The sequence below is a fragment of the Stenella coeruleoalba genome, assembly GCF_951394435.1.
Source record: "Stenella coeruleoalba genome assembly, chromosome: 5".
Lineage (NCBI taxonomy): Eukaryota > Metazoa > Chordata > Mammalia > Artiodactyla > Delphinidae > Stenella > Stenella coeruleoalba.
The window spans coordinates 77,329,624-77,343,773 of NC_137150.1; the positions used below are offsets into that span (position 1 = coordinate 77,329,624).

At 41.7% G+C, this 14,150-nt stretch overlaps 1 protein-coding gene across 4 annotated transcripts in view; it reads left to right on the forward strand.

The window, feature by feature from the left end:
- The window catches only part of ILDR1 (immunoglobulin like domain containing receptor 1), a gene marked incomplete at both ends in the record, with an annotated part of 38,561 nt that extends 24,628 nt beyond the window's left edge, over positions 1-13,933 (forward strand). For 2 of the 4 annotated variants that reach the window (XM_079923104.1, XM_079923106.1), the window contains 3 exons: positions 360-491; positions 710-1,536; positions 13,892-13,933. In XM_079923104.1, coding sequence (XP_079779230.1) covers positions 360-491; positions 710-1,536; positions 13,892-13,933 — 1,001 coding nt within the window. Of the gene's footprint in view, positions 1-359; positions 492-709; positions 2,678-13,891 lie in introns of those variants that run through there. The other 2 variants (XM_079923105.1, XM_079923103.1) reach the window with 2 other exon arrangements.
- Between the last annotated feature and the right edge of the window lie 217 nt (positions 13,934-14,150).

Sequence of the window (14,150 nt, forward strand, 5' to 3'; positions counted from 1 at the left end):
ATTTGGCCTATGGCCTGAAATTTCATTGCCTGCTAATACCTATGCATCTACCTATACATTTTAGGTGACCTTGGAAATGGGCAGAACAATGAAATGTTTTCAAGACTAGGAAGTCAGGTTTTAAGATTATATTTCCTAGTGTGCAGGAGTTGCAGTGTTGGCTAGGGAATTTATTCCCAGCTCCTTGCCAAAGGAATAGTTGATTCACTACTTCCCTTACACCCATGCGAGAGAGGTCACAATAAACTTCGAAGAGAGAAAGTGGCCTCTTGGCAAGGCTGCTAGGTGGAGAGAAGTGAAGTGGGAGGTGTGGGCCTTGCCCTGGCTGAGGGTCTGCATTTCTCCTTTTCCCCCTGCAGCCATGGCCCACCAACGCAACATGAAGCAGGCTCAGGCCCTAGGCCCTCAGATGATCGAAAAACCCCTGTACTGGGGGGCGGACAGGAGCTCCCAGTTTTCATCTTATCCAATGAATCCACTGCTGCAGCGAGGTAAACCTTGCCAGAGATTTGGGGTGGGAGAGGGTAAAGGGCAAGGGTAGGAGCATGGGCTGCATTGGGGCCTTCATGACCAATATGGTGGACATCTTTACGACTGAGGATGGGAGGGGGTAGATGCATGCTAATAAGGTGGCACTTCGGTGCCCTGATTCTGAGGAGTGTGTTTTGGATCAGCAGTTCTGCATGTTCTTTTCCTTATTTTCAATCAGATTTGTCCCTGCGATCCAGCCTCCCAGAGATGACCACCGCTCACCCTCCCATCACCAACGGTGTCCTAGAGTATTTGGAGAAAGAGCTGCGGAACCTCAACCCAGCCCAGCCTCTGCCGGCTGACCTCCAAGGCAGATCTGGCCATCCCCGCAGCATGCTGTCCTCCCTGGGCTCTGAGGTCGTGGAACGCAGAATCATCCACCTGCCCCCGCTGGTCAGAGACCTGCCGTCTCTGCGGAGGACCAGCAACTCCTCCCACCAGCAGTGGCTCCCCCCGCCTCCCCCCGGACCCTGGGATCTGAGGGAGGGGAGAAGGCAGCACCGCTACTCTGATTTCCAGCAGGAGCACCGGGACCGGGAGCCTCAGCGCTGGGCGCTGGAGCAAAGGGAGCTGGGCCGACTGCGGAGCGGAAGGCACCGCAGCTCCAGGCAGCGCGGGTCACCCATGCCCTGGTCAGACAGGGACAGCCTCAGCGACGGCCCCTCGTCCAGCGAGGCCCGCTGGCCGCCCAACCGCCCCCGTCTCCGGAGCCGCTTCCCAGAGAGAGCCCGCGGGCCCAGCCCCCGGGGCAGCGCTCAGGGACACCAGAGGCGCCGGCACCGCAGCTACTCCCCTCCCCTGCCCTCCGGCCTCAGTTCCTGGAGCTCCGAGGAGGAGGAGGAGGAGAAGGAGAGGCAGCCCCGGAATTGGGGGCCCCGCCGCCGCCGCCGCCGCCGCCGCTCGCGCTCCCCAAACTGGCCTGAGGAGAAGCCACCCAGTTACCGCTCGCTGGATGTCACCCCAGGCAAGGATGGCAGGAAAAAAGGGAGTGTGGAGAGGCGCTCGGTGAGCCTGGGGCTTCCTGCTGAGGGTCGGGCGCGGGCAGAAGGGACCCTTCAGCCAGGCTGACACGGGCCACCTCACCTGCCGCCGCGGAGGGTCCCTCATCTCTGTTTTGCCCCGCTGGCCCTCTGGGCGTGGTGAGACCCCTCTTGCAGAGCTGGACGGGACCAGTGAGTGCCAAGAGCAGGGGAGGGACTCTGGGCGTGATGCTTAAGAGGGCCTTCTCACTCTCAGTCTGGCTCCAGCCCTCATCACAGTCCCGTGAGGCCAGTCGGGCCGGGTCCCCCCATTTCACGGGTGAGGAAACGAAGCTCAAAATAATTAAGCGCTTTGTGAGTAGTGGAGCTAGAACTCCAGCACAGGCTTCCACCAGCCAAGGCTTTACTTCCTGTCATAGCTGCCTTGCTTTACTTAGCAACAATTTCCATACCCCAAATTAGAACCGTGGGCCTGACAGGACGTTTGTGCCACTTCTGGGTGCTGCAAGTCAGTGTGCAAGGGCCTGAGACCCACCCCCAACCCCTCCGGAAAGTATCGTTAAAGTGATTTAGGGAAACAAAAACAAAACAAAACAAAACCCCCCAAAACCCTGATATCCCAAATATGGGTCGAAACTTTAGGACTCTGTGAACAGGCAAGGTGCCAATGGAAAGGGGCACAAAGGGGGATGCAGGCTCTTTAAGCCTCTGAATATAGACCTTTTTTCTCCTTTAAGATGCGACTTTAAAATATCATCTTATAATTAATATACCCCTATGATAGTATTCCTTCTGTGTTGTCACTTTGCAAAGTTATGCTGGCTGTTGCTCAGAAATATTCATGAACTGCCTCAGAACCAACCTACAGGCTAGCCACAAAAATCTATTTCTCTATTCGACTAAAATCCTTTTTCCGTTTTGCTTCTGTTGAGATAAAGGGATACGTAGTCAGTTGTGAGGGAAGTTCCCAGAGTAGAGGGATATTAGAGGAACAAGAATTTTAATCTCTCATGCACTTTGAAGGATACAACTCTCGTTTGGAAATGCAAATTCTGCTGTGACTTGTTTTAAAACCAATCATCTGCATAGTGTGTACAAAGAAACAGGCACCTTATGAGAGCCCCAGTGCTGGCCTTTCTAGGGAAGAACCTTGGCGAAAGAGTGATTTGTGAGGAAGGTAGCAAAAGCCCACAGGCATTTCTGAAATAATCAATGGCAATTATATTCTCACAGATGTCCCACGGGAGAGGCAAAGACCAGTAATAATGAAACTTAGTAGTATCCTTACTAAGTGGTACTGAGCTATGGACATTTATGCAACATCTCATTTAATCCTTTCAACACCCTGTGAGGTTTGTACTATTATGTTCATTTTACGGTGGATACAACTCTTTCTTCCATGTTACCAGTAAGGAAATTACACCCTGAAAGAAAACACAGAATCAATCAGAGCCAGGACAACCACTGTTACTTTGGTCATACGATTACTAGACAGTCTCTTATCTTCATTTTAACAGAAAAATGTAATTTAAAAGTCAGCTTTTGGCTTCAAATCCAAACCCTATTTTTTTTTTAAGTTAAACTTTTTCTTTATTTTCTTCTAAATTATATGGTTTCTTTTAAGTGAGAGAATGGTGAAAGGAGCACCAGTTATGTTTTGGATAACAGAATAAGCCCTTTCCAAGCCTTATTTCATTTAATCCTTGCGATAGCCCTGTGAGGCTCAGTGAGGTTAAGTAACATGCTCAAGGTCACACAGCCAATAGGGAGTGAAGCCAGAATTTGAACAAAGCCCTCTGACTCAAGACTATGCCCTTTTCAATAACTCATGCTGCCTAATTAGAAGAGAATTGTGTGGGGCAATGATGTTTTCTTGTGACTTTATTTCTTATCATCAAGATGTACACACAAATAATTCTATCACAAGCAAACCAAATTTTCGATTGTAAAGTTGCTTGTGAGAGGCAAAGTCGCTCAAGATAATTGTAAAGGCCTTCATTGTTTTGGATTTCTCTGAGCTTATCTCCAAAATAGTTATCACTTTACTTTATCACATTCAACTATCCACTCAAACTCTGAGTGACCAGAGGCCCAAGACCAAAGCTTGATTTGGAAGGTTGATTCGTTTGAAGGGCACCGTGTTTTGTTTATTTTGTTTGTAACTTGAAATTTGAATGCTTTTAGTGGGCCCCAAATCTCTCTTCGCTCCTCTCCTTGGCAGGGCCGGATGCTTTCCACACACCTTCTAGCCTCTGAAGTCTTTGGAGCTTGCAGCTAACTTTAGAAGTTATGGTACAATTGGGCCACTAGATGGTGATCTTTGATTATATATAACTTGAGTTTCTTAAATTGAGCTGATAAGATGTATGACTATTTTCTTAAATCAAGCTTTCAACAGTTACAGCTTTACCATAACTTTTTACAAAATACTTATTAAAAATACTTTATTAAATATTCAGAGTAATATGAATTAATCAAAAAATCTTTTGGCTCAAATGGAGTGTCTCTCTAGAGTAATGTTTAACAAGTAGATACCAACAGGCAAGGCCTTGCATGTAAATGATCTCATGGGAACTGAACTAGGTAAGGAGTATTGTCTGCACAGTGCCCATGAGAAAAGGGAAGTTATGTTGAGGTATCTTCCATTTGACTCCAGAACCAGGACTCCAGCCAAGATCTCATTGCGTGTCTGGTGGTCTTTTCACTCCACCAAAAGTCAACAGTCTCAGAAATATAAGAAGCAGTAATATCAAGCTTTAAACTCCAGGGGTTTCAGACTGAGTGGCCCCTCTGTTTCTGGTATCCTTCAAATCGATCATCTTTCTTTCCAGTCTTGCTCTGTCAGGAAGGGCTTCCCAAGGCATTGCTGATTTGTTCCAATCTTGGCCTGTACACACCTGTTCTAATGCAAGAGAAAGTTACTGCATTCTTTCCTCTCCAAGCTAAACTCAAACTTGCTGTAGAGAATCCAAGATTTTTTTCTTTTTTCTTGACTCTTTGATTTAATTAAAAACATTTTAGATTATGGTACTTTCTTCTACTTTCAGTAAAATGTCTATTCTTTGATAATGTCTTTTCTTTAGAAAACCCTGTACAACTTCCTTTGGCTCCATTTTGTTGCTTTCCTTTGTCAGAGAGCATTCATCCCACAGCATTTTTGTTCCAAGAAAAATTTTTTTTATTGAAGTATAGTTGGTCTACAATGTTTCAGGTGTACAGCAAAGTGATTCAGTTTTATATATATATTATTTTTCAGACTCTTTTCTGTTATAGATTATTACAAGATATTGAATATAGTTCCCTGTGCTATACAGGAGGTCCTTGTTGTTTATCTACTTATATATAGTAGTGTGTATGTGTTAATCCCAAGTTCCTACTTTATCCCCCGCCCCTTTCCCTTTGATAACCATAAGTTTGTTTTCTATGACTGTGAGTCTATTTCTGTTTTGTAAATAAGCCCATTTGTATCATTTTTTAATCCTACATATAAGTGATATTATATGATATCTGTGTTTCTGTGTCTGACTTACTTCACTTTACTTCACTTTGTATGATAATCTCTAGGTCCATCCATTTGTTGCTACAAATGACATAATTTCATTCTTTTTTATGGCTGAGTAATAGTCCTTTGTATATATATACCACATCTTTTTAAAAAAAAATTTATTGGACTTCCCTGATGGTCCAGTGGTTAAGACTTCATGCTTCCACTGCAGGGGGCATGGGTTTGATCCCTGGTTGGGGAACTAAGATCCCACATGCTGCGTGATGTGGCCAAAAAAAAGAAAAAAATTATTGAAATATAGTTGATTTACAATGTGTATTAGTTTCAGCAAAGTGATTCAGTTTTATATATATTATTTGTGTATATATGTGTGTATATATATATTTGTATATATATTCTTTTTTAGATTCTTTTCCATTATAGGTTATTACAAGATATTGAGTATAGTTAGTTCCCTGCGCTATATAGTAGGTCCTTGTTGGTTATCTGTTTTATAAATATATAGTAGCATATTTTAATCCCAAACTCCTAACTTATTCCTCTCCCACCTTTTCCCCTTTAGTAGCCATAAAGTTTGTTTTCTATGTCTATGCATATATACCACATCTTCTTTATCCATTCATCTGTCGCTGGACATTTAGGTTGCTTCCAAGTCTTGGCTATTGTAAATAGTGCCACTATGAACATTGGGGTGCATGTTTCTTTTCAAATTAGAGTTTGCTTCTTTTCCAGATATATGCCCAGGAGTGGGATTGCTGGATTATATGGTAACTCTATTTTTAGTTTCTTAAGGAACTTCGTACTGTTTCCATAGTGACTGTACCAATTTACATTCCCACCAACAGTGTAGGAGGGTTCTTTTTTCTCCACACCCTCTCTAGTATTTATCATTTGTAGACCTTTTGATGATGGCCATTCTGACTGATGTGAGATGATACCTCATTGTAGTTTTGATTTGCATTTCTCTAATAATTAGTGATGTTGAGCATCCTTTCATGTGCCTGTTGGCCATCTGTGTGTCATCTTTGGAGAAATGTCTAATTAGGTCTTCTGTCAATTTTTTGATTGGGTTATTGGGTTTTTTTTTTTTATTGAGATGTATAAGCTGTTTGTATATTTTGGAAATTAATCCCTTGTTGGTCCCATCGCCTGCAAATATTTCTCTCCCATTCTGTAGGTTGTCTTTTCATTTGATTTATGGTTTCCTTTGCTGTGCAAAAGCTTTTAAGTTATTTAGGTCCCATTTGTTTATTTTTGCTTTTGTTTCCATTACTCTAGGAGGCAGATCCAAAAAAAAAATTGCTGCAATTTATGTCAAAGAGTGTTCCACTTATGTTTTCCTCTAGGAGTTTTATAGTATCCAGTCTTATATTTAGTTTGCTTTTGTATATGGTGTTAGAGAATTTTCTAATTTCATTCTTTTACAGGTAGCTGTCCAGTTTTCCTATCACCACTTGTTGAAGAGACTTTCTGTTCTCCACTGTATATTCTTGCCTCCTTTGTTGTAGATTAATTGACCATAAGTGCATGGGTTTATTTCTGGGCTTTCAGTCCTGTTCCATGGAAGTATGTGTCTGATTTTGTGCCAGTACCATATTGTTTTGATTAGTGTAGCTTTATAGTATAGTCTGAAGTCAGGGAGTGTGATTGCTCCAGCTCCGTTCTTCTTTCTCAAGATTTGTTTAGCTATTCAAGGTCTTTTGTGTTTCCATACAGATTAAAAATCTTTTGTTCTAGTTCTGTGAAAAATGTCATTGGTAATTTGATAGGGGTTGCATTGAATCTGTAGATTGCCTTGGGTAGTATGGTCATTTTAACAATACTGATTCTTCCAATCCAGGAATATGGTATATCTTTCCATCTGTTTGTGTCATCCTCAATTTCTTTCATCAGCGCCTTATAGTTTTCAGAGTACAGGTCTTTTGCCCCCTTAAGGTAGGTTTATTCCTAGGTATTTTTTTTAATGGTATTGTTTCCTTAATTTCTCTTCTGATATTTTGTTGTTAGTGTATAGAAATGCAACAGATTTCTATACGTTAATTTTGTATCCTGCAACTTTACCGAATTCATTGATGAGCTCTAGTAGTTTTCTGATAGTGTCTTTAGAATTTTCTATGTATAGTATCATGTCATCTGCAAACAGTGACAGTTTTACTACTTCCTTTCCCATCTGGATTCCTTTTATTTCTTTTTCTTCTCTGATTGCAGTGGCTGTGACTGCCACAACTATGTTGAATAAAAGTGGCAAGAGTGGGCATCCTTGTCTTGTACCTGATCTTAGAGGGAATGCTTTCAGCTTTTCACCATTGAGTATGATGTTAGCTGTGGGTTTGTCATAAATGGCCTTAATTATGTTGAGATATGTTCCCTTTATGCCCACTTTCTGGAGAGGTTTTATCATAAATGGATGTTGAATTGTATCAAAAGCCTTTTCTGCTTCAATTGAGATGATTGTATCATATGGTTTTTATTCTTCAATTTGTTAATGTGATGTATCACACTGATTGATTTGCAGATATTGAAAAATCTTTGCATACCTGGGATAAATCCCACTTGATCATGGTAAATTACCCTTTTAATGTATTGTTGGATTTGATTTGCTAGTATTTTAATTTATTTATTTATTTTTGGCTGCGTTGGGTCTTTGTTACTGTGCATGGGCTTTCTCTAGTTGTGGTGAGTGGGGGCTACTCTTCGTTGTGGTGTGTGGGCTTCTCATTGCAGTGGCTTCTCTTGTTGCAGAGCACAGGCTCTAGGCACATGGGCTTCAGTAGTTGTGGTTCACAGGCTCTAGAGCACAGGCTCAGTAGTAGTGACACATGGGCTTAGTTGCTCCACAGCGTGTGGATCTTCCCAGACCAGGGCTTGAACCCGTGTCTCCTGCATTGGCAGGTGGATTCTTAACCAGTGTGCCACCAGGGAAGCCCTATTTGCTAGTATTTTGTTGAGGATTTTTTCATCTGTGTTCATCAGTGATATTGGTCTATAATTGTCTTTTTTGTGTGATATCTTTGTCTGGTTTTGGTATCAGGGTGATGGTGGCCTCAGAGAATGGGTTCAGAAGTGTTTCTTCCTCTGCAGTTTTTTAGAATAGTTTCAGAAGGATAGGTGTTAACACTTCTCTAAATGTTTGGTAGCATTCATCTGTGAAGCTATCTTGTCCTGGACTTTTGTTTTGGGGGAGGTTTTAAATTACCGATTCAGTTTCCTTACTGGTAATTTCTTCGTATTTTCTGTTTCTTCCTGGTTCAGTCTAGGGAGATTGTACTTCCTAAGAATTTGTCCATTTCTCCTAGGCTGTCCATTTCATTGGCATAGAGTTGCTTGTAGCATTCTCTTATGATCCTGGATAAGTCTGAGTAAAGGCTTATCAATTTTGTTTATCTTTTCCAAGAAAAAGCTTTTAGCTTCATTGGTCTTTTCTATTGTTTTTGTGGGTTTTTTTGGTCTCTATTTCATTTATTTTTGCTCTGAACCTTGTGATTTCTTTCCTTCTACTAACTTTGGGTTTTGTGTGTTCTTCTTTCTCTAGTTGCTTTAAGTATAAGGTTAGGTTGTTTATTTGAGATTTTTCTTGTTTCTGAGGTAAGCCTGTATTGCTATAAACATCCCTCTTAGAACTGCTTTTGCTGAGTCCCATAGGTTTTGGATCATTGTGCTTTCATTTTCATTTGTCTCTAGGTATTTTTAAAATTTCCTCTTTGATTTCTTCAGTGATCCATTAGTAGCATATTGTTTAGCCTCCACGTGTTTTTGTTTTTTTGCAGTGTTTTTTCTTGTAGTTGATTTCTAGTCTCATAGGGTTGTGGTCAGAAAAGATGCTTGATAAGATTTCAATTTTCTTAAATTTACCAAGGCTTGTTTTGTGGCCTAGCATGTGATCTATCCTGGAGAATGTTCCATGTGCACTTGAATGTGTAACCTGCTGCTTTTGGATGGAATGCTCTATAAATATCAGTTGAGTCCATTTGGTCTAATGTGTTATTTAAGACCTGTGTTTCCTTACTAATTTCTGTCTGGATTATCTGTCCATTGATGTAAGTGGGGTGTTAAAGTCCCCCACTATTATTATGTTACTGTCAGTTTCTCCTTTTATGTCTGTTAACATTTGCCTTATATATTGAAGTGATCCTATGTTGGGTGCATATATATTTACAATTTCTTTATCTTCTTCTTGGATTGATCCTTTGATCATTATGTAGTGTCCTTGTCTCTTATAAGGACAAGGACACTTGTCAGTGTCTTTATATATATATATATATATATATATATATATTTAACATCTTTATTGGAGTATAATTGCTTTACAATGGTGTGTTACTTTCTGCTTTATATCAAAGTGAATCAGTTATACATATACATATGTCCCCATATCTCTTCCCTCTTGCATCTCCCTCCCTCCCACCCTCCCTATCCCACCCCTTTAGGTGGTCACAAAGCACCGAGCTGATCTCCCTGTGCTATGTGGCTGCTTCCCACTAGCTATCTATTTTACGTTTGGTAGTGTCTATATGTCCATGCCACTCTCTCACTTCATCCCAGCTTACCCTTCCCCCTCCCCATATCCTCAAGTCCATTCTCTAGTAGGTCTGCATCTTTATTCCCGTCTTGCCCCTAGGTTCTTCATGACCATTTAATTTTTTTTTTAGATTCCATATTTATGTGTTAGCATACGGTATTTATTTTTCTCTTTCTGACTTACTTCACTCTGAATGACAGTCTCTAGGACCATCCACCTCACTACAAATAACTCAGTTTTGTTCCTTTTTATGGCTGAGTAATATTCCATTGTACATATGTGCCACATCTTCTTTATCCATTCGTCTGCTGATGGACACTTAGGTTGCTTCCATGTCCTGGCTATTGTAAATAGAGCTGCAATGAACATTTTAGTACATGACTCTCTTTGAATTATGGTTTTCTCAGGGTATATGCCCAGTAGTGGGATTGCTGGGTCATATGGTAGTTCTATTTTTAGTTTTTTAAGGACCCTCCATACTGTTCTCCATAGTGGCTGTATCAGTTTACATTCCCACCAACAGTGCAAGAGGGCTCCCTTTTCTCCACACCCTTTCCAGCATTTATTGTTTGTAGATTTTTTCATGATGGCCATTCTGACTGGTGTGAGGTGATACCTCATTGTAGTTTTGATTTGCATTTTTCTGATGATTAATGATGTTGAGCATTCTTTCATGTGTTTGTTGGCAATCTGTATATCTTCTTTGGAGAAATGTCTAGGTCTTCTGCCCATTTTTGGACTGGGTTGTTTGTTTTTTTGACATTGAGCTACATGAGCTGCTTGTAAATTTTGGAGATTAATCCTCTGTCAGTTGCTTCATTTGCAAATATTTTCTCCCATTCTGAGGGTTGTCTTTTCATTGTTTATGGTTTCCTTTGCTGTGCAAAAGCTTTTAAGTTTCATTAGGTCCCATTTTTTAATTTTCGTTTTTATTTCCATTTCTCTAGGAGGTGGGTCAAAAAGGATCTTGCTGTGATTTATGTCATAGAGTGTTCTATGTTTTCCTCTAAGAGTTTGATGGTGTCTGGCCTTACATTTAGGTCTTTAATCCATTTTGAGTTTATTTTTGTGTATGGTGTTAGGGAGTGTTCTAATTTCATTCTTTTACATGTAGCTGTCCAGTTTTCCCAGCACCACTTATTGAAGAGGCTGTCTTTTCTCCACTGTATATTCTTGCCTCCTTTATCAAAGATAAGGTGACCATATGTGTGTGGGTTTATCTCTGGGCTTTCTATCCTGTTCCATTGATCTATATTTCTGTTTCTGTGCCAGTGTCTTTATATTTTAAACTCTATTTTGTCTGATATAAGTATTGCTACTCTAGGTTTCTTTTGACTTCCATTTGCATGGAATACATTTTTCCATCCCCTCGCTTTCAGTCTGTAGATCTGAACCGAATCTCCTGTAGGCAGCATATATATGGGTCTTGTTTTTGTATTCATTCAGCCAGTCTATGTGTTTTGGTTGGAGCATTTAGTACATTTACATTTAAGGTAATTACTGATATGTGTTCTTATTGACATTTTGTTAATTGGTTTGGATTTGTTTTTCTGGGTCTTTTTCCTTTTCTTCTTTTGTTCTCTTCTCTTGTGATTTGATGACTACCTTTAGTGTTATGTTTGGACTTCTTTCTCTTTTTTGTGCGTATATCTATTATAGATTTTTGGTTTGTGGTTATCATGAGGTTTTTATACAGCAATCTATAAATAAATATTTTTATTTCAGTTATTGTATTCTTCAATTCTGTTTGGTTGTTCTTTATATTTTCTAATTCTTTGTTAAAAATCTCTAACTTCTCACTCTGTGCATCCATTTTCTTCTTGAGTTCCTTGATAATCATCATGAGTATTACTCTAAACTCTTTCTCAGATAGATTGCCTGTCTCCACTTCACTTAGTTCATCTTCTGGGGTTTTATCTTGTTCCTTTGTCTGGAACATATTCCTCTGCCACCTTATTTTGTCCAAGTTGCTATTTGTATTTTTGTGTATATGGTATATGTTATGTTTCTAACCTTGGAGCAGTGGCCCTCTGTAGGAGGCGTCCTATGGGTCCCAGCAGTGCATTCCCCTCTTGTTACCCAAGCTGTATTCTCTAGGTGTTCCCCCTAAGAGGGCTGCTTGGGTCCTTCTGTTGAGGCAGGCTATGTGGGCAGTCTGGTAGGCTTGGTTGGCCCCTAGTTTGGTTGGTGTCAGCCCCTGTCTTGTACAGATGCTGCTGGCTGCTGTTTAGTGTGGTCTGGTCATGAGGTGCCTGGTTTTGGGATCCAAGTGGGCTCCCCAGGGCTAGTGCTGGCTCCCTGGTGGGCAAAGTCAGGATCCTGAAGACTCGGGCTGTTGCCCACCCACTAGCAGGTGAAGCCAGATCCTGGGGTTAGTGCCAGACTACTGGCAGGCAGAGCTAGTTCCCAGGTCTTGCTGCAGGGTCCAGGGATCTCAGAGCTTGTTTCAGACCATTGGTGGAAGGGGGGCAGTTCCTGACACAATTGGGTATGGGGTCTGGGGTGTCCTGAAGTTTGCATTCACATGATAGTGGGCAGGGTCAGGGTCCAGGTGGTCCCAGGGTAGGATCTGGCCTGCATTGCAGGATTGTGGATTTCTTGCTTCTGGTGTCTGCCCCCGGTGGGTGAGGCTGATCTAGAGGCTTGTGCAGGCTTCCTGGTGGGAGGGGCTGGTACCTGCCCACTGGTGTGTGTAGCTGGGTCTTGGCCCTTTGGTGGGCTGGGCTGTGTCTAGAGGCTTTTGTGGGCTCTGTAGTCTTTAGGCAGCCTGTCTGTGGATGGGTGGGGCTGTGTCCCCGCCAAGTTAGTTGTTTGGCCTGAGATGTCCCAGCACTAGTGCACCTACAGGCTATTGGGTGGCCCAGGTCTTGACTCTAATGAGCCAATATGGCAGCTGCCAGGAGTGTTCATGTGGCTGAATGTTTAATATGTCTGCAACTAGTGTCTGTTTCCCCAGGGTGAGCTGTAGCCACCCCTACCTCTCCAGGAGACTCTCCAAGACCAGCAGGTAGGTCTGGCCCAGGCTCCTATCAAAGTATTGCTTTTGCCTTGCGTCCTGGTGAATGGGAGCTTTTGTGTACTCCCTTTAAGAGTGAAGTCTCTATTTCCCCCAGTCCTATGGGGCTCCTGCAATTAAGCCCAGCTGGCCTTCAAAGCCAAATGCTCTGGGGGCTCATCTTCCTGGTGCTGGATCCCCAGGTTGGGGAGCCTGATGTGGGGCTCAGAACTCTCACTCCTGTGGGAGAACCTCTGCAATATAATTATTCTCCAGTTTGTGGTTCACCCACCCAGGGGGTATGGGAATTGATTATATTGCAAGTCTGCCCCTCCTACCTGTCTCATTTTGGTTCTTTCTATATATCTTTAGTTGTAGGAGATCTTTTCCTGTAGGTTTCAGTTTTTTGTTTTGTTTTGTTTTTTATTGATGGTGGTTCTGAAGATAGTTGTGATTTTGGTGTGCTCATGAGAGGAGGTGAGCTCAGGGCCTTTCTACTCTGCCATCTTGGCTACAGTCTCCCATCCCACAGCATTTTGATTAGAAACCATGCTCTCAAAACTCACTTTCTTGATAAAATGGAAACACACAATTTTTATAGCAACATGAATATAGTACATACATATACATTTTGAACAGTATGTTTTGAGGCAGATACCTTATCTTGCCATTTCAAACAAGAAAGGTTACATTCATAGATGACGTTGTAGATATTCAAAACTGAAATAAAAATAATCTCCTCCAATACAAAGTTAGAGAAATACGAGAAATTAAAACCATAGTTCTTGAAGCCCTCATAGCGCAAGATGAGAAAGCCAAAAGATCAAGTGGAATAACTTCTGAAGAAAAGCCACCGCGTTTGGTCAGGAAAAGATAATTAGTGATCTGAACAAATAACATCAGAGAAATACCAAGGTGTGAAGCTTAACTTTTTAGATAAGGGCTGAGAACAAATCGTTCAGGAGAATATAAATGGGAAAAGGAAAACTGGGCCATATCTTCATGAATAAATGATAGAGAGAGGGACTGATGAATTGAACAGGGTACCTTGTTTTTCGATCTAAGAGAGACTTAAAGATGTTAAAAACCAGCAAAAAGCAGAGTGAATGAGACTCTAAGAAATTTTCAGAAATTAAAGGTGTTTGAGGGAGGCTCCAGCGAGGTAGAAAGATGAGAAACATAAGCCAAGGGGAGAAACTGGCTTCATGACAAGTCAAGAAATAATTTTTAGATTCAGAGCTGCTGTCCCAGCAGCCACCACTCACTGAGGATTTGCACCAGAATCAAGCCTACTCGTGTATTGTATACATAGACAATAGAGCCCAGCTGACTGGATTTTTGTATATTCTTCTATTCCCCAGGAGAGAGAGAGCTCCCATAGTGGAAGGAGTGTGGTCATTTAGTCACCAGGCACAACACTGCTTCTGTGGCTACTTCTCAGCTCCTGCATGTCATCAGCATCACCTAGATTTCCAGCTGACTTGGGAGGGGCCATTCCAGCTGACTTGAGATGGACACCGCAAGTTTGTATCTAACAGTTTTGGCTTAGATTCTGAGAATCAAATAGAAGAATTTTATAAACAAAGTTTGAGGAATTAATGACTGTAGTTTTAGCCTTGG